The 19,836-nt window shown below is 38.0% G+C and overlaps 2 protein-coding genes across 5 annotated transcripts in view; one reads left to right on the forward strand and one right to left on the reverse strand.

The window, feature by feature from the left end:
• Window positions 1-1,174: 1,174 nt before the first annotated feature.
• Window positions 1,175-6,066, reverse strand: GSKIP (GSK3B interacting protein). 2 transcript variants are annotated; one of them, XM_015889824.3, is made up of 4 exons: window positions 5,928-6,066; window positions 4,877-5,189; window positions 3,519-3,777; window positions 1,175-2,884 (listed from the first exon to the last, which is right to left on the reverse strand). In XM_015889824.3, the coding sequence occupies exons 2-4, from the start codon at window positions 4,945-4,947 to the stop codon at window positions 2,723-2,725; spliced, it is 492 nt and encodes a 163-aa protein (XP_015745310.1). In that variant the 5' UTR covers window positions 4,948-5,189; window positions 5,928-6,066; the 3' UTR covers window positions 1,175-2,722. The 2 variants fall into 2 exon arrangements, with proteins under 2 accessions (XP_015745310.1, XP_088006000.1); XM_088149874.1 differs by lacking the exon at window positions 5,928-6,066 and adding an exon at window positions 5,750-5,888.
• Window positions 6,067-6,303: 237 nt separating this feature from the next.
• ATG2B (autophagy related 2B) overlaps window positions 6,304-19,836 on the forward strand; it is a 69,094-nt gene continuing 55,561 nt past the window's right edge. For all 3 annotated transcript variants that reach the window (XM_007438239.4, XM_025173187.2, XM_088149871.1), the window contains exons 1-5: window positions 6,304-6,542; window positions 13,476-13,638; window positions 15,170-15,322; window positions 17,644-17,746; window positions 19,106-19,265. In XM_007438239.4, the coding sequence (XP_007438301.1) occupies window positions 6,381-6,542; window positions 13,476-13,638; window positions 15,170-15,322; window positions 17,644-17,746; window positions 19,106-19,265 (741 nt within the window). In that variant the 5' untranslated portion in view covers window positions 6,304-6,380. The remainder of the gene's footprint in view (window positions 6,543-13,475; window positions 13,639-15,169; window positions 15,323-17,643; window positions 17,747-19,105; window positions 19,266-19,836) is intronic.

Genomic DNA, 19,836 nt, shown 5'->3' on the forward strand with positions numbered 1-19,836 from the left:
GTTCCTGTTTCTGTTTTAGAAAGACATTAGCAGCTCAACAGATACAGAAGGTGCATAGATTTGAACAGGACAAAGTTCTTAATTGGATTCTAAAATACATATTTTGCACATGAAATATCATTTTGGCCTTTTTCCAGTGAGCATAGGGAAATATGTGAGAACATTTTTGCCTTTGTCCTATGAAAAGTAAACCAATGACTAAGGCAACACTAAAAAGTTCATGGTTGAACAGTGATTGGGTTAGTATCTAAGGTCCAACTGACTCAGTTGAATTTGATGAACTGTTTTTTTCCTGCATTTGTTGCAAAATATTAAAGTTTTAACACAAAATCATTTCTTGAAATATTTAAGAAATGCCTTCATATCTTTGTATGTCAGTAAGAAACAAATGGCATCATTTCCACTGGCCATAACTGTAATAATGTTACACTTGTATGCCGCCTGATTCTCAACAATTCTATGTCAATCTTTTTTCATCTGCTTCTTTTCTGATATACTAGATAACAACCCCAAACATTCTCGGTCATTATAGCTAAGTTCATGGAGGTTGACAGGGATGTACCTGTTGTGATCACAAGACACTAAACCAGAAATCATGGGCAATAGGTCACAATGGCTGTGGTCAGACAACATGCTATGCCAAAACAAATATTATTGCTTATGGTGATGATCAGGCTCACTCAGTATAAAATACCTTAAGTTTAACGGTTTGAATGAACATAGTCATAGTCCAACAAACCTAAAGGGTACACTTGCAGAAGGGTGTTGAATCAGGAAGAGCTGCCAGAAAGTACTTCACAATTTAAGGCTACATACCTTGTGCTCTAGGCATGCTAGCTGGGGAATTCTAGGAATTGAAGTTCACATGTCTTAGTCGCCAAGGTTAAGAAACACTGCTGTAGGCAATCATCATCATCATTTTTCTCCTGCTGTTTCACAAAAGATTTGGCCACTGCTTGAAGTGAGAATGTCTTTGAGTTTTATACTCAATAAATTGTAACTTCTCTTTTTACAAGATATTTTCATAGCCTTTTATCCACACAGAACACCCAATTAAGCAAATTATTTCCCCAAATTACATTTTAAGTTTTTTTATAAAACTGAAAGTCCCTCATTTGTACCTATATTAAAAGCTCATTATTTAGTAAAAGAGGAGTCATTTAAAGAAGAGTAATTGTGCAGATTGTTTATGTGCCTTTATTTAAATGTATAACCTCTAAAATAAACACAGCTACATTATTCACAAAAGAGTACAAAGGTCAGCTGGGTAAAGTGGGCAGCTATATGAAATGTAATAAATATTTAAAAAGTTCCAGTTTAACAAACATAAAAACTATATAGTTCCAATGTATTCCTCTTATAGATCTAAATGTGAGCATACATCCACTCAATTCTGTTTGTGCACTTCATGTTCTTTTTAAACAAATGTACAAAATGAAATACAGCATTACAACTGCATTGCACTTTTAAAACATAAATTCCTGGACTAAATTCTCAGCTAGGATAAAACACTATCACAGAAATAGATTCAAAGGTGCAAAACATATATTTAAGTCCTTCAAGCTGTGAAGATTTTTAAAATTTCATCTGTCTGAGAATTAGGAATGTCACCATTAGGTAGCAAAACTATCACCACACAGTGCTACTGTGACTGCTATACATAGACTTTCATCTAAAAACAGGTCCTTTTTGCAAGCATTGAAAATTAAAAACAAAAAATTACAGCAGCACTGGAAGTTAGCAAGTTTCATATTTAGACATCTAATTTTCTCCCAATTCAAATCCAACTTGAGTCTTTGGTTTTGAATTAATATTATTTTGTACATTAATTTAAAATGCTGGCTAAAATACTTAAAGGTAATATGGAAATATTTATTAACCGGGAATATATTAAAGAAGGACTGAAAAATACTTTCCAATATACTGTACATTATGTAAACATTTAAACTGTAAATAACCCTTTACAGAATATGAATACAATTTTAGCAAAAACTGTAAGAAAGATGGGGCTTTATGAAGAATGCACCTTTTAGTTCCTTATCTTTGTGCTTATACCATTTGTATTTCAATTGATGAATACATTCATTATGCCAACAATTCATCTTCTGTTCAGTATGCAAAGCTTGCAACCCATACAATAAACACTACTTTTTTTTACTGCTAATCAGTATTGGGCTTAATATGTTTGTAAGTGTATCTCATTATACAATTTAAGAGTATTCATTATGATTTTCTAGTGAATTACAGAATACATCACAAATTGAGTTAGATAAATCTTGTAAATGAAAAAATCTATTTTACTAAGCTTGGCAATGCAATTTTTTGTTCTTCATAAAACTAGTTAGCCTTGAAAAACACTATTGTGCAAATTCTGAACAAGCATTATCTTGTTAAAAGTATTTAATGCCAACTGCAGTATTACTAAAATTAAGAACTGAGTTAATACAGATCAAAACTGAAACATTACATAATCTCTTGAAAGAAAATTAACCAAGAACTATAACTTTGTTTGAAATGTTGAGAACAAACAGAGTTATTTACTGAGAACAGCATCAGTTATGAAGGTTATAGATAGTGCCATTACAACTAGTGGAGCAACTAATTTTGAAAGCAAGGAATGGAAGTTAAACAAATTATTCCTCTGCTATCAGTTCTCAGCATAACCTATTCAAAATTCTCAATGACAACATTTTGTGGAACTCTCCTTTGGTTGTAGATTCAATCAGGACTGCCCATCGCTTTTCAAAGCTTCTAGTCTTTGTAATAATGCATTTCCAAAAGCTTCTCGATATGCTGGGCTAACTGAGTCCAACAAAGAGTAGACAGTCTCATGGTAGGGATTCTGTAAACTCTCATCCATCTGGTCAAAAGCATAACCAACCACCTACACAAGAAAAAGTAATATATTTCAGAAGTGAGAAAGGATTCAGTACAATATAAACACATGGATAAAGTAAGACAATATGATATGTTCTACAGAGCTTTTTTTCCTTTGGATCTTTAAAAGACAGTCAAGAACCTGGAACTCTCAAGAACTGACTTATACTAAAGATGTATCCCACATGTTTTTATAGCCACAGTAAATGTTTTTAAAGGGATATTTCAAAGGGAAGCAAGAACTCCATATGAAATTTCAAGAAACTGAGTCCTAGTTTTGGATGCTTGGAAGCACATCTGAATTACACTTTATTGTGGCACAATATTGCTGGCAACTTGAAAAGATTTGGTTGGCAAGAAATGATGTGCCTTACAAATACAATTTATACTGTATGAGAAAGCAAGTGGACAACTATGCCAGCTACATTTCTACTAACGCTTTAATGGACAAAAAATTGATGGCATGGGGAAATTTTTGAAGTATTCATTGTGTCAAATTACTGATTCCTGGAAATTTATTTTCTATATAAAATATTTGGAGCTTAAAGAAAAGAAGTAGACTGCTTTTGTAATAATGTACTGTAGTTTACTAACTGGCCTGTAGCAAACACTTAAAAATATATGCACAAAACGAACATTACCCTGAGTCCTGCTTCTGTTAGCTCTAGGCAATATCTGTTCCTTTCCCTAGTTTCCACATTGATGTATGCCACATCTTCAACACATGGGAGGCTTTTAGAGACAAACATGTTGCTCACAGCAAACAAAACATCATTCACAACAGCTTCTGCTTCTATTCTCATGTCCTTCATATCTGTTCCTTCAAAATAGTTGAATTCAGAAGGGTCTTCAATCCCAGTGCTACTGGATACATCCATGGAATTATAATCAGTCTCCATTCTGCATACAAAAATATGTGTATAGTGTTTACAACTTATCCAAAGACCTCTTGCATTTTACATTACTCAACCAGAACTTTTAATATATTTCTAAATCTAATATGAATTTTTAGAAAATATAAAAACTTAATTACAATTCGTAACACATAATAAGATTTGGGCAGTGGGGAGTTCCAAACAGCAGAGCCTTTTTAAAAATTTTGCCTGGCACTTTTATTTTGAAATATGATCACTTGCATAAATCTTAATTTCATGATAATTGGGAAGAGCTTTCGGTGCACTCACGGATTCTGAAGAAATTGATCAGCCAGCATTCTATTCAACCCACAGTACGCTACCCCCTCTTCCTTCTACTTAAACTCATTGTTTATCACTATTTCCCACCCAGGCAGGTTTGCCTAGAAGCTTCCTTCCCGCTTGCTGCCATCCTTCAATTTTATAGACCACCCCCTTCTTATCACTCTCCAGGCGACTCTGAGATCCCACAATCCAGATGCCCGTTTTTCTCAGCAATCCCACAACCCTTCCTCAGCATTTCTTGCATTACACAACTCCCACTCCCCATGCAACCTAAATGAGAACAACAGAAGAGAATACATGTAGCTCAGAGTTGAACGGTGGAGTCTTCGTGTTGCCTTTAAAACTCAGGCACCCGAATTTGGCGTGGAGCTGATAAAAAATTAAATAATAATAATAATAATAAAATAATAATAATAATAACAACAATGATGATGATGATGATGTTACCTGGTCGGGTAATGAAACCTCTGCAAACAAACAACCAAGCTAAATGAGAACATTCATATACTGGGGACAAATGTAAGGCTGCAAAGCATGTATATGAAAGCACGCAGCACACCCTCGGACCGACGCACCGCAACAGAGGCGGAGAAGCTTCCACACCTGATTCTCTGGAAATCGTGGAAGTTGTAGTCCCAGCACCTCAGGAAGATCCCGGGTGGGGGACGGCTAATGCAGGGCGGATTCCAGTTCCCTCCTACGTTACCCTGGACAGCCGCATCCCCACCCCCGCGATCTCCCGTGTAACAACCCAACCCGCCCCAGACGACTTCCCCCTCCTGCCGCGACGGCGCACCTACCCAAATCCGTTCTCCTTCACCGTCTGCTCGTCGAATGGGTCTTGTATGTGAATGGCTCCCGTGCCCTCCATTGCCGTGCGGAGTTAAGCCTCTCTGCTCCGAACAGCGAAGACACTAAGGAAGCAGGCGGGCAGCAGGCCCCCGCTCGCCTTGTCCCACCTCCTCGGCTGTCACGTGCCACGATCGCCAACCGGCGGCCGGGAGAACAAGAGCGGCACTTCCGGCTGCCAATGGAGCTTGCCTGCGGGGAAGGGCACGTGGGTCAGGAGGGAATTCGTAGGACGGCAGAGACGTGGATTCGTATGGAGCGGACCTAGAAGTATATTTAATAAAGGAAAACCTATTTAGGCACACAATGCTTTTACTGCATATTGCACTGCGCAAATATGCATGGGATAGGCTTTTTCAAAAACAAATAGCGTTATAAGCAAACACGTTTGGCATTAATCTCCAATTTTATTTTATCCTTTCCTTACTTTATACATGTTTCTATCAAACTAATACGACCTCTTTAAAAAAAAGCTATAGACAAATCAGAGAAATGGAGGAAAACCTGTTAGCACTTCCCTAGACGCGTTTGTGAATACTCCCGCCCTTTTGATGCTGGCACTGAATTGGAACCCTGAAATAAGAGCCCCGCGCCGCTCTTCCTTCGCCTTATCTCTACTTTCCGAGGGTGAGCGGTCACGTGACTTCCAGCGACCACTTTCCCGCCAGCCTCCTCTCCCTTCCGCCGTGCAGAAGATGACGAGGCGCGCCCGCGAGATTGACGTCCCGTAAAGCGTGCTACGCGACGCGGCTGAGCGGCGCAACAACAACTCAACATCTCCGCCCTGGCGGTGGGGCGGGGAAAGGGGGCGGGAAGAGAAATACCTTGCGGCCGGACCTCTCGAGCTCGGCGGGGCGGCGAGAAGGGAGGGAAGCGGGAGACCCTTGTGGCCGTGAACCTCCCGCGCCCGGCCCTTTCCCTTTAATTTTCTGGGGGTGGGCCTCGGAGAAGATGGCGGCGGCGTGAGAAGCAGAGAGGCGAGATGAAGCTACCCCTCCTCACCTTCGCGGCGGTGCTCTCGGAAGTCTTACGGCGTGAAGCCTTCTCGGGCAGGACTGAACAGACGAGCCGGGCGGCTCTTTCCCACGACTAAGCGAGGCCCAGTCCCCGGACAGTCCCCCTTCCCTCCCGAGGCAAACTTACTGTCCCGGCCCCCCTTTCGATTCTCTTGACATTCAGCGACGCCCTCGGCACGCCCCTTTTTTGAGATCCCAGTTACTGACTTGTGGGGCAGTCGAGCCTCCTCCTCCTCCTGCTCCCATTCTTCGTCGTCCTCTTGGCAGACCCCGCCTGGCAACTCGTGAAGACCGTTATCGGTCCCGGCTCGTCCTCCTGCCCCATTCCTTCTCCTTCCCTGCAGGTCCCGTCGCGGGGACCCCGATCTCTCTTCCTCCAGACCGAAATTCCAGCCTTGGAGTGGAATTCCGGACTTCCCTACCTCCCTTCCTGGCCATCATGCCTTGGCCCTTCTCGGAGTCGATTAAAAAAAGGGCCTGCAGGTATCTGCTGCAGAGGTACCTGGGCCACTTTCTCCAGGAGAAGCTCAGCTTGGAGCAGCTCACACTAGATCTTTACCAAGGCACGGGCTGCTTGGCACAGGTGCCTCTAGATAAATGGGTAAGTGATCCTTTGTGCATTTCTTGTGGACCTTCCAGCTGGCAAATGAGGAACTGTCTTTTGACAGATGTTTCCAGGCTGCTGTTTCAGTTTCCTGCCTGACCTCTGATTATTGTGCTTCTCTTGACAAAATAGTGGAGTGCACTGCATTGAGGCTGTTTGGAGCAGTCCAAGGTTGACAGGTGTAAACAGGTTTATCTGTGAACAATGTCTCATTCCCACATACTTGGATCATAATCCAAGTACTTATTTCTGCCCTCTCTTATTGAAGCTGTCATGGTGGTATTGAAACCAATATGGGTTTTTTATTTTATATTTAGGAGAGAAAAAAGGAAATGAGAAAGGAAATGATTTTCTGTTGGAAAACAGCTGCCTCATTCAGGTTGTAATCATCAGTTGGTTCACTTGGAAGAAGTACAAATTTATGTTAGAGTTTTCTTCTGAGTAAACATTCACATTTTGATACATTTTATTTGGTACTGCTGAAGAATAATAGTTTCAAAAAGAGGTCAGGTAAGGAAAAATTCTCTAGATTTTTGGAAACCTAGTACTGGAAATAGTATTTGACCACTGAAAAATTATTTTGCCTTATCGTTTGAATTGTGAGATGATTGGATTGGCAGGTTCATTCTGGTGGTGATCCTACTGCCTAGTTTCATTCTTGTATGACTCAGTGAAAGTCTGATACACAATTCAAGGCAATGGTAGGTATATGATCAAATCCATATTTTGCAGCATTACAATTTAGGGATAAAGAAGAGTTTTAAAAAATGATTCTGTATATGTAGAGAACTGCAAGGTACGCTTTTATATTTTTAATATAAACATATTTTTTTGAAAAGGTCTTTGTAAGCAGAAACACTTTTGTGATTTTATGCCTCAATTTAATTTTTATAGAAGTAGATGGAAAATGCTTTTACCCAAATTTAGAAGATTTTTAGAAATTTTAGAAAAGGCCTTTGTTGGTTTTACTTTGGTAGAAGTATTCATCAGTATCTTTTCCTATTTTTATATTTTAATTGGCATGGAAAGTATTACTTGAAATAGATTGTTTAGTTTTAATCTAGTTATTTTATGAAATTTGCTTTTTCGAGATTTGGTTTATAGCATCTGGAATCTTAACTCTCTTTAGAACTTCTCAATCAGAAACCTTCCAGCTGAAAAAAAAAATGTGGATTAAGGGCATGGCTACTCACTGATTGCCTTCACTCAATGGCTGCCTTCCTTATCGTCTGCTGCAGCATCTTCATTTTCCTTCCCATAGCTCCAGTTTGTTCTGTCTGCTGCAGCATCTTCATTTTCCTTCCCATAGCTCCAGTTTGTTCTGTCAGTGGCTGAATGTTTTAATTGGGTAATTTTCATTGTGACATTGAGCATCTCCTGAATGTTAGTGTTGTTTCCTTTCTAGCTTTCCCTCTCTCTTTTAAAGTACTTATAGGTGTTGACATTGGTCTTCAATGCATTATGATAACATTGTTTTGACTCAGATTACCAGAAGAGGTCATTGTTAGCAGTAACCACCAGTGAGTTGTTGAGGCTTTTATGTTGGTTACAGTCAGTAAACAAAGCCTTTTGTTCCTTCTATTTGGCATTAAACATCCCTAATAAGTCCACATATTAAAACTTTTTATTTAATACTCTTATTTAATGCTCTGATCCATTGTATTAAATTATGACTAGATAAATGCAGGCACCCATTTATTGTAACATTATGTAAGTATTAAATGTATAAATATACATACACAATAGTGATATCATTTATTTCTTGAAAACATAGCCATTAGATAGGAAGGCTGTTTTTAGAACAATTAATTATAAATAAAATCTAGTACTTTCTGTACTATGATACAGATGTGAAATTGATAATGATAGTGTTCACAGATGCAAGATAAACTTCATAAAATTTGCCCAAGTTCATGTTACTAAGATTTGGGTAACATTTATATTCATATAATATAGACAGCTACAATTCTGTGCACTGTGTGATCTGGAGCAGATTTCCTGTCTTTGCTTATGCTACCCTTTAATAAAATATAGAATATAACAAGGAGAGTTCCTCTTTTGATTTGAACATTAGTATTTTGATGTAGAGGGAAGGTAGTTGTGAAAGTTAAGGCAATTCTAAATATTGACATTTAAAAGTGCAGGGTTTGGATGCTATTGAACTGATCTGTAAGTAGGATACGTGTACTATGACCATACTTCATTGCTCAACAGTTGCGGGTCTTATCACCTGAAATGTTCAATCCACGTGTGTGAGATAGATTAATCAATCTGGTTTCTTAGCAGCTTATTGAAAATTGGTACCACTTACAATTTTCTCAATTCTATAGTTTGATTCTCTAGAATATCACAGTCATTTTGATAGTTTTCTGATTAAAGTGAATAAGCTGTGGTATTTTAGGGTGCTTTGAATAAAATTTTTGAAGGTGAAAAATTAAACACAAAGGAGAAACCTTTGGGCAAACCAGTTAATTATTGGGTCTGATTCTACCTTAAGCCTGATTCAGTTGCAGGAAAGAAATCCCACTTACATTGATACAGTGCCATTATTCTAAATGGCAAGGAACCTTCTTCATTTGAGGCCATTGGATTCTTTGGTAGTTTGCTGTGACTTATTTGCTAAGCTGTGTGATAAATTGTTCATGTTTGTTGAAGTCCATCTTGGACGCCTTATAAATGCACCATGAGTCTATTTTTTGTGTAGCCACATTTCCTTGTTTCAGTTGCTATAGCCTGAGGATGTAGAGAGTTCCTGAAGAGGTGCAGTTTATCACATTCACTCTTGACCCTTGTCTGCTTGGGCACTAATGTTGTCCAAGACGGTGTAGCTGAAAGAGAGAGCTTTTTCAGCTTCCTTGGTCTTCCATGCTCCCTAAAAAATTTTCCAGGCATTTTCCTGGATATCCCAGTGGTATTCAGGAACATTTTTATAAAGTTTGTGCTTCATTGGACATGCTCCTACTTTGATTCCAAAGGACAGTGCTGTGGATTTTTTATTATACTCTTGGCACTTACAATACTGTATGTAGAAAAAAAAATTGTCCTCTGGATCTCATGTGGTGCTGGGTTAGGGCCCAGTACCCCAAGCGTTTTTGAAGCTTCTTCATTCCCATTTTCCTGTTTAAGATCACTGCTTCACTTCTGGTATATTGACAGGGAAGCATCAGTTCTGAATAGGATCACTGAAAGTTTAGGAAACTGGCTGGAGTTGGTGTTTCTCCACTGTTAGATATCTTGCTGAATACTGTGGAAATGTGGGCAGGGTTCTACAGATTATAGAAGAGTAGTTAAGAACTATGGGTTACCCATCTGTATGTTTCAGGTTTCACAGGGTTCTGTTTCCCAGGTTAAACATATACGCAAAATTGTTAGGATAAATAATATGTGGCAAAGGTATATATATATATAGATTTAGACACCCAAAGCTATAACTGCATCTGATAAAACATCGGTGTGTGTGTATATATATATATATATATATATATATATATATATACACACACACACACACACACACACATACATACACACACACACACATACACACACACACACACACACACACATACACATATATATATATATATACCGATGTTTTATCAGATGCAGTTATAGCTTTGGGTGTCTAAATATGTACCAGGAATGAGGTCTATGAAATATGTACCAATTCAGATAAAATGGAGTAGCCCTATTAAGGGCTTTATTGAACAGTGAATATGATATTTGAATCATAGTGGATAGTGTTAAGCTCCCCTCCCTTTAAAAAAATCAGAATCCAGAAAGACCCCCAACTTGTGGGCTGCTGTCCATGGGGGGAACACAATCCCATCAATTAACAAAGATGCTATGAATCCACAATCAGTAGGCTTCTGAATAAAGTAGCAATTCCATCTTGCTAAGATTTAGTCTGAGCCTTTTTCTCCCCATCCAAACTCTTACAGTCTTTAGATACTTGGTTAGGGTTTCTATCACATCACCTCATTTGTCCCAGGGTGGAGATATACTGATAAGTGTCTACTGATGAAACTGATGAAGCTTCATGCCAAATTAACAGATGACCTCTCCTAATAGCTTCATATAAATATTAAACAGGGAAGAGTCCTGACACTCCATAATGGACCACTCAAAGGACCAGTCTCTCTCTCTCTCCCCCCACATGGCAACCAAGTAGACCCTCCCACTCAGGAAGGAACAGAATCACTTTGCTACAGTTCTTCTTGTAAGGTTCGCTGCATTCGGCACTGAACAGAAACCGTAATGCGTAGCAGTTACAGACAAAGCCAGGATTGGTTTGGTGCAGTTTCTTACAACAGCTTTATAGGGTTACCCCCTTGACCCGTAGTCACCCCTCGGTTCCACCCCTTGCCCTTGCCCTGGGCTACCCATCTGTCCGTTGCAATCTTCCTTCCCCTCGCCTTGGTGGCAGATTCAGCCAGTTTCTGCTGTGTTATGATTTCTTCCTTTGTCTATCTTGCCCTTGCATTCCTTGAGCTTTTCTCATGGTGAGTTGGAGTGGCTGTTTTAATCTGGTTTTGAATTGCCCGCTGATTGCCCCTGGATTGCTGCGCTCCTGGTGTATTTTAAGCTGGAGTTGCCCGGGGCGCCGGCTGCGCTACAGTGTTGCCACTTCTAATTGACTCCCCACTGCGAGTTAACTGCCCACCCCCTGTTGGTAGTTAACTTGCGGTTACATTGCTTCCTTGCCCTGATCACCTATTGCCTGAGGCGGTGAAACTGACTAACGGCTCAGTGAAACTGACCAACGGCTCTGAGTGTGCTTCCTAGGCTGAATCTGACACTTCTGAACCATGCAGGCTGTCCTGAAGGATACTTATAATCAATATCAGAAGCCTACAAGAGATCTAATAAGGCAAGGATGTCATGTTTCCTCCATCCAACTCCCTGTATGAGTCATCCATGAAGGCAACCAATTTGGTTTCAGTCTCATGCCTAGGCTTCAGTCTTGACTGTCATGGGTCTAGATGTGAATGTTTCTTCCACTTTCTCCACTTCCTGCAATATTTAAGCCATGTTCTATTTGGTGAGCATTTTGTAAATCTGTTTTCCTTGAACTTCTATCTTTTGTATATATTCAGCGTCCCAAATCATGACTGATATCTTTTAGAGCTTCTTAAGCCTAATAAACTCCTTTGGAGATATTTTCTGGAGCAGTGGGTTATGTTAGGGAAAACAATATTGACTGTGTCAAGAGTATGAGATTAATTAGAGGGATATGCAATTGGGAACATCTGTAATGATAAAGATGTCTATGTTATTAGCTGAATTTTTCAGGAAATATTTTATGTTCTCAGTAAATCAACACCATTCTCTGTTATGTGCATTTCTGTGGGGTTGTTTTTGTTTAACTTTTCTGTGTTTTAACATTTGAAAGCATTTGCCTTGCTATAGCATTTGAAAATATTAATGTCAATTTATTACTAATAATAGTTTTCCACAGCTTTTTATAACTGATGAACAAAGTAACATGTGCTTAAATAAACTCAGTTGTTGGCAAGTCTGACAGCTTTAAAATAGGCATTTTATAAAAAATAATAATTTATCTTAATTGTAATAAAGCCTTTTACAATCATTTTACCTGTTCTGTTAGGTATTTTTGTGTGTGACTATGAAATTAGATTTTGTAACACTTAAAACTATACTGATAGTTAATTGGATTTGTTGACATTGGATATATGAATTAGCAGAATGTATTATTTTATTGGAGCATAGAAGTAGTAAGAATGGGTGCATCCATCTATATTGAGTGATATGTGTATTTCTATGAATGCATATCCCGATTTACATTAAAATTACAGATTGCAGTGGAAAAGAAAATAAGACTAAGGGATTTGCTGTTTTGTAATATATGATAAGAGCTACGATGCATCAGATCAGAAATCTAGATATACTATCATATTTTTTCCACAATGTCCAACCAGATGTCAGTGAGAAGATTACAAATAGGACATGAGTACAATAATACGTTTCATGTATTTTGGTTTGCACATACCAGAAGTAATGTATAGTCATTGTGACTAATAGACAGTGGTAGCTTTAACCTGCATGAATTGGTCTAATCACCTCCCAAAGGCATCCAAATTGGCAACTATCTTTGTTATTTTAAACACAGGTTTTTAAAATTCTTTTTGGTGTGTGCATTGCTTCAGTTTCAGTCTCCAAAAAGAGCTTCAAAGCACATAAGAGTGTGAAAATAAGACCTGTCTGCAACATGTTTTTAGCAGCCACATCTTTTCCAGAATGATGGGGCAGTTTCAGAAGGCAGCCACATGGTGGGATCCAATTCAGGTAGTTCTCAACTTACGACTATAACGACCATTCAAAGTTATGACAGCCCTGAAAAAAGTGATTTGTGACCAGTCCTCACACTTACGACTGTCACAGCGTCCTCATGGTCACGTGATCAAAATTTGGGTGCTTGGCAACTGGCACATATTTATGACAGTTGCAGGGTCTCAGGGTCACATGATCGCCATTTGCGACTTTCCCAGGGGCATTCTGATAAGCAAAGCCAGATTTGCTTACAAGCACGTGATTCATTTAATGACTGCAGCAAAAAAGATTGTAAAATTGGGCATGACTCACTTAATGACCGCATCGTTTACCAATGGAAATTCCAGTCCTAATTATGGTCGTAAGTTGAGGAAGACCTGTAGCCACATTTAGGTATTTTAAAAAGATACTGTATCCACATTTCCACATACTCAAAAACTGCTTTTGGAGATTGAACCCAAAGAACTGTGCTACCCTAGCAATTATTGCTGAAGCTTGTATTTTTTTAGGCAGGTAAAACTAATTTGCCTTGGATGCAAAAGAGAAATTAGCTACCCATATTTGTTAAAAAATTGTAATAAATATTACAAATTCTGTTAATAAATATTACAAATTCCATTTTCTCTTCCTCCTGCTCAGAGTCTGAATGAGATTCTGGAATCAGCAGATGCTCCGTTGGAAGTTACTGAAGGATTTATACAATCAATATCTCTGTCCATTCCTTGGGGCTCTTTGCTTCAAGATAACTGTGCACTTGAAGTGAAGGGCTTAGAGATGGTCTTCAAGCCGAGGCCATGTCTAGGTAAGTTGCTTGTCATTGCTTATTCTATTGCTTTTTTGCATGTTAGAACATAAGTAAATGAACTAGTATCACAGTACAGGTAGTCTTTGCTTAATGACCCTAATTGGAACTGGCAACTCCATCACTAAGCAAAGTGGTTGTTAAGCGAAACATCACGTGACTACCTCACTTAGCAATGGCAGTCCTAGCAGTCCTTGTTTGGTTGTTAATCGAATCACCCACAGTTGTTAATCGAATCACCCACAGTCGTTAAGCGAGACATCACATGATCATGACTTGCGACCTCCTGCTGGCTTCCCCATTGACTTTGCTTGTCAGAAGCCAGCTGGGAAAGTCGCAAAAGGTGATCACCTGATTGCAGGGACGCTGCGACGGTCATAAGTCATTTTTTCAGCAGTGTCGTAACTTTGAACAGAAGCTAGATGAATGGTTATGAAGTGAGGACTATCTGTATCCACTTAATTTTTGCTAGGTGGAATATTTGGATAGCCACATGATTCATGAGTCAGCTCTGGTATCAGTGAAGCAATGTGCAGGTTTATCCATGTTTAATCAGATAATAAGGAAATAAGTGTTGCTGCAAATAATCTCCTTGACTGGAGAAGACGACAATATTTCTCAGTGTTCAGTTATAGTTTATACATTTTTCTGGCTCAAATACTTTGGATCTCAAAACTATGGTATACCTTGTCTTGTAAACAATTTTATATTACTTTGGAAACACAGTTTTAGGCCACTGAGATGTACATACATTCACTGTGTTTACAACTTGATATGTATGTTATAAACTCACATCTGATTTAAAGTTTCTTCATACAATGACAGTCTTAATACTGCTTTTCTTTTGTTCAGAATCTTGACTGTAGCTACATAATTAGATCTATGGTCAGAATCCTGAATATGTGAGAAAACCAGTCTCATTTTATCATTGTGCAGCCATATCACTTTCATATACCATGATCATACTTGCAGAAGTCCTGCTTTTCATTCAGAGGCAATATAAGATTGATTGATTGGCATCTTGGAGCAGCTGGGAAAGTCCTCAAAAAGCTTAAGATCAAACCTTATTGGAAGTTTGTAATATAATTGATATCCATATTCTGCACATTCTGCTGTTAAAATGGTACACTGATGCAGCAGAAGAATAATTTCATGTATTTCATTGATCTTGCAATATGTAGGCAGAACATTTGTTTTCCCTACATGTATGAAGTCAAAGTAGATATATCCTACAGTCTACTTTACTCCACAGTACTCTTTCCCTGGTCTCTTTTATGCCACATTTACGTTATCTGTAGGAAGAAAAAGTGAAAAACCATTGCCTGTATCTACAAAAATGTTGCTAGTGAACAATTTCTATGTGAATAAGTATAAACTTTGAGAGCCTTCTCATTTTCTATACTACATTGCAAATCACTGCCGTGCACACAGAAAGCTTTAGTCAGAAATTATATTGCTGATTAATTTCATGATTCATGACTGGCTGAAACTGATTAAAAATAAAATATCTATGACTTTTTTTTTTTGGTAGCTTCTTGCTCAGAACCAATGTATTGGTCAAGCTTTATGACGAGTAGCATGCAGCTTGCAAAAGAATGTCTTAGTCAAAAACTGACAGATGAACAAGGAGAAGGGTCCCAGCCTTTTGAAGGACTTGAGAAATTTGCTGAAACAATTGAAACAGGTACTGTTTGCTTCATAAACTGCAAAGCAGATTATCAGTTTACCAAAAGTATCTATTTAAAAGTTGGGTTATCAATTTTTAAATTGTTGTGGCACTATCTAGTACCTTGTAAGTGTTGCTGGGCCCTGTAATGGGAATGACTATAGAGACCAGCCAGGTTTGAATGCATAAATCACTATTTGACAATAGTCGTGTAGGAAAGGGAAGCCAGTGAGAATGTTCCACATGTTCATTCAACAGTCTCTCTCCCAATACTTTAGTTCTCAAGTGTTTTCTGCCCAGATGGGGTCTGAATTGTTTCAAGGAATGCACATAACAGTTGCTTTTCTTACACATTGATTAGTGCAGTGTAGTCTATGGTTTTACTTGGTGGGAGATGAAAGAGTTCATTTGCCTGTATTATTAGCAGCAGTAGTACCAGCACCATTAATTCAGTTTTTGTCCTGCATTTCTAGCCAGAGGATGCTTTGGAAATAGGCACATAGGTACCTGCATGCCTGATACAATATTATATCCAGTCGTGTGAAAAAGAAAGTACACCCTCTTTGAGTTCTATGGTTTTACGTATCAGGACATAATAAAAATCATTTGGTCCTTAGCAGTTCTCAAAAGTAGGTAAATACAACCTCAGATGAACAACAGCACATGACATATTACACCATGTCATCATTTATTTTACAAAAAGAAAGCCAAAATGGAGAAGCCATGTGTGAAGAACTAAGTACACCCTTACTGCTTCCATAGGTATGAAGAGGCTAAGTAGCAGCCAGGTGCTGCTAATCAAACACCCTTGATCAATTGATCATCAGCACGTGTGACTACCTCTGTAAAAGCTGAAGTTTTAGGAGTTTGCTAGTCTTGAGCATTGAGGTGTGTGTTAATACAATGCCAAAGAATAGGGACATCAATGATTTTAGAGAAGCAATTGTTGCTGCCCATCAATCTGGGAAGGGTTATAAGGCCATTTCCAAACAATTGAAAGTCCATCATTCTACAGTGAGGAAGATTATTCACAAGTGGAAAACATTCAAGACAGTTGCCAATCTTCCCAGGAGTGGACGTCCCAGCAAATTCACCCCAAGGTCAGACCGTGCAAGGTCAGACCGTGCTCAGAGAAATTGCAAAAAATCCAAGAGTTACATCTCAGACTCTACAGGCCTCAGTTAGCATGTTAAATGTTAAAGTTCATAACAGTACAGTTAGACAAAGGCTGAACAAGTATGGTTTGTTTGGAAGGGTTGCCAGGAGAAAGCCTCTTCTCTCTAAAAAGAACATGGCAGCACGGCTTAGGTTTGCAAAGTTGCATCTGAACAAATCACAAGACTTCTGGAACACTGTTCTTTGGACAGATGAGACCAAAGTGGAGATGTTTGGCCATAATGCACAGCGCCACATTTGGCGAAAACCAAACACAGCATATTAGCACAAACATCTCATACCAACCATCAAGCACAGTGGTGGAGGGGTGATGATTTGGAATTGTTTTGCAGTCACAGGACCTGGGCATCTTGCAGTCATTGAGCCGACCACAAACTCCTCTGTATACCAAAGTATTCTAGAGTCAAATGTGAGGGCATCTGTCAGCTAAAGCTTGGCCGACATTGGGTCATGCAACAGGACAATGATCCCAAGCACACCAGCAAATCTACAACAGAATGGCTGAAAAAGAAAAGAATCAAGATGTTGCAATGGCCCAGTCAAAGTCCAGACCTCCACCTGATTGAAATGCTGTGGCGGGACCTCAAGAGAGCTGTGCATAAACAAATGCCTGCAAGCCTCAATGAACTGAAGCAGTGTTGTAGAGAAGAGTGGGCCAAAATTCCTCCACAATGATGTGAGAGACTGATAAAGTCATACAGAAAACAATTACTTCAAGTTATTCCTGCTAAAGGTGGTTCTACAAGCTGCTGAATCATAAGGTGTACTTAGTTTTTCACACATGGCTTCTCCATTTTGGCTTTCTTTTTGTAAAATAAATGATGACATGGTGTAATATGTCATGTGTTGTTGTTCATCTGAGGTTGTATTTACCTACTTTTGAGAACTGCTGAGGAACAGATGATTTTTATTATGTCCTGATATGTAAAAACCATAGAACTCAAAGAGGGTGTACTTTCTTTTTCACATGACTGTAGGTTTTTAAGTATGCATTTTGTTGCAGCTTAATATGTTATTGTGAGGCCAGCAATTATGATTTATAAACTGTAGTTTATTACTCAATGTGATGTGTATTGGGGCTGCCTTGATATACATGCTTCTTTCTATCTAGTCTGAACCCAGCAGGTGTGACACTATTTCTTATCTTGGTATTTTCATTATAGTTTTAAGAAGAGTGAAAATCAATTTTTTAGACACTGTTCTGAGAATTGAACATGTGCCAGATAATTCTAAAAGTGGAACAGCACTTGAAATTCATATTGAGAAGTAAGTAGGTTTTATTATTTTAAGAGATGGTTGGAATAGTATCTGTACTTTATGAGAATTTAAAATAAAGGACCTATTGTATTCCCCAACAACTGAGAACGTGACATTGATTGTATCTGTAGCAGTACTGATTAGGATTTTAAACGTGTAAGAAAATAGAGAAATTCTATAACTAAATGTAGCGCATCAATGTTGTTATAGTTTAAACTGCATATGCTTCTGTGCCTATGTGGTACAATAATGTTTTGCTAGATTATATGTGTGTACACTGGCTTCATGAGCCAATCCATGAATATGCTAAATCTGGCAAAATGGGAAAAATGTAATTCCAGTTAATGTTGTCCACAAGCTGGGGAACTCAGTAATTTTGCTAATCTATACTTTATTCATTTGTGCAACATTTTTTCTCTTCTCTATGATTGCCTAGTGCCTTCCTAAAGCCAAAATGTGTAAAGTTTCTTTCAATTTTGTTTGTTAAAAGGGTTTGCTTTATTATTGTTGGTTGCACAGTTAGCGAGATGTTTAGATTGCATTTGGCATTTTTATCCACCTATCGAGTCCTTCTCAAGGACCTGGGATGATGATATTACTATTACTATTATTAATTACACTTATATTCCACCTTTCTGAAAGGAGTTTAACAAGGCATACATGAATTCACTTTTCATTTTATTGCTACTACAACAATCCTATGAACTGGGTTGGCTTGAGAGAAAGTGGATGGCCCAAAGGCATCCAGTTAGTTCTGTAGTTAAGTGCGGACTTAAATCTGTGTTTCCCCAATCTCTTATACTGGCTTTTACTTTTGTTTGTATATTTATTCACAAAGATTAACTACAATAATGATCAGCTATTAAGAATTCCTATTTCATCTTCTAATATAGGGAATGTTGAATATTCAGTAACCAGAATATTGAAAGGCATTTAGCATGTGATATGATTATCATGCTAAAAACTAATGAAAGTAAGCCATGTATAGGAATGGGATTTTGCATGCAAATTAGATGAAGTCTAAGTTTGCTCTGAAATGGGCAAAACATACTTTATAATGGACATGTATGCCCAGTATTCTGCTCTTACTTGCCTTACTGCTTAGGAATTTGGATTGGGGGTGTACTTTTGTATTTTAATTGAAAATGTGTTTCATTGGATTTGCTTCTAAGTAAACATGCTCAGGATTGTATTATATAAATCTTAAAGATTATGAACTGAAAAAAGCCCTAAAAGTAACTTTCTATCTAAGGTAATCAATATTGCTATTAAAACAGTGTTTTAAACCTAGCTATTCATGTGATATAAGTAAAAAAAATGTAAATTTATATTCTGTCCCTATTTCATTATTGATTTCACTGCTTACAGAACAGTGTATTGTGATGAAACTGCTGATGAATGCTCTGGAAATGTGCATCAGCCCACAGCTTTTGCTCACAAATTATTACAACTCTCAGGTGTTTCTTTTTTCTGGGATGAATTTCCGGCATCAGCAAAATCCTCTCCAGTGTGTTCCACTACACAATTGGTAAAATTCTGTTTATTTGTGTATTAATTTATTATATTTCTATGCCACCAGAAATTCAGAATTGAAAACATGAATCCTGGTGTTTTATACCATAAAAGCAAAGCAAGTTGAAATATAATATTGATCCAATAAAAGGAAAAAAGGATGTCATAGTGCAGAAATACAAAGTGCTAATATGCTGTGGTGACCATTTATTCTGCAAATGCCCTCCAGAGATTAAGTAGTTTCTATTTTTTTAATAATATTTTTATTAAAGTTTTACAAATATAAAAGCTAATACAGAACTAAAAGAATCTACAAACAAAAAGAAAAAAAGAGAAAGAAAAGAGAGAAGAGAGATACAAAAGGTGACTTGCCCCTCCCTCCAAGCAAGTATATACATTAACAATAACTTAACACCTTCTCTAATATTACAGAAAAAAGCCCTCTTCTTCCTATTTCTCATCTCTAAACAATAACTAAATTATAAAAAATATTCATCAATCAGTCTAATCAGCAAAAGCATTAAGAGTACCAGCAATAATAAACTATATACTTTAAGCTTAAACACATAAATCTATTTTGCATTTTA

The sequence above is a fragment of the Python bivittatus genome, unplaced genomic scaffold (assembly GCF_059951505.1).
Source record: "Python bivittatus isolate LINGU-HERP-01145 unplaced genomic scaffold, Pbiv_v1 ctg000580_np1212, whole genome shotgun sequence".
Lineage (NCBI taxonomy): Eukaryota > Metazoa > Chordata > Lepidosauria > Squamata > Pythonidae > Python > Python bivittatus.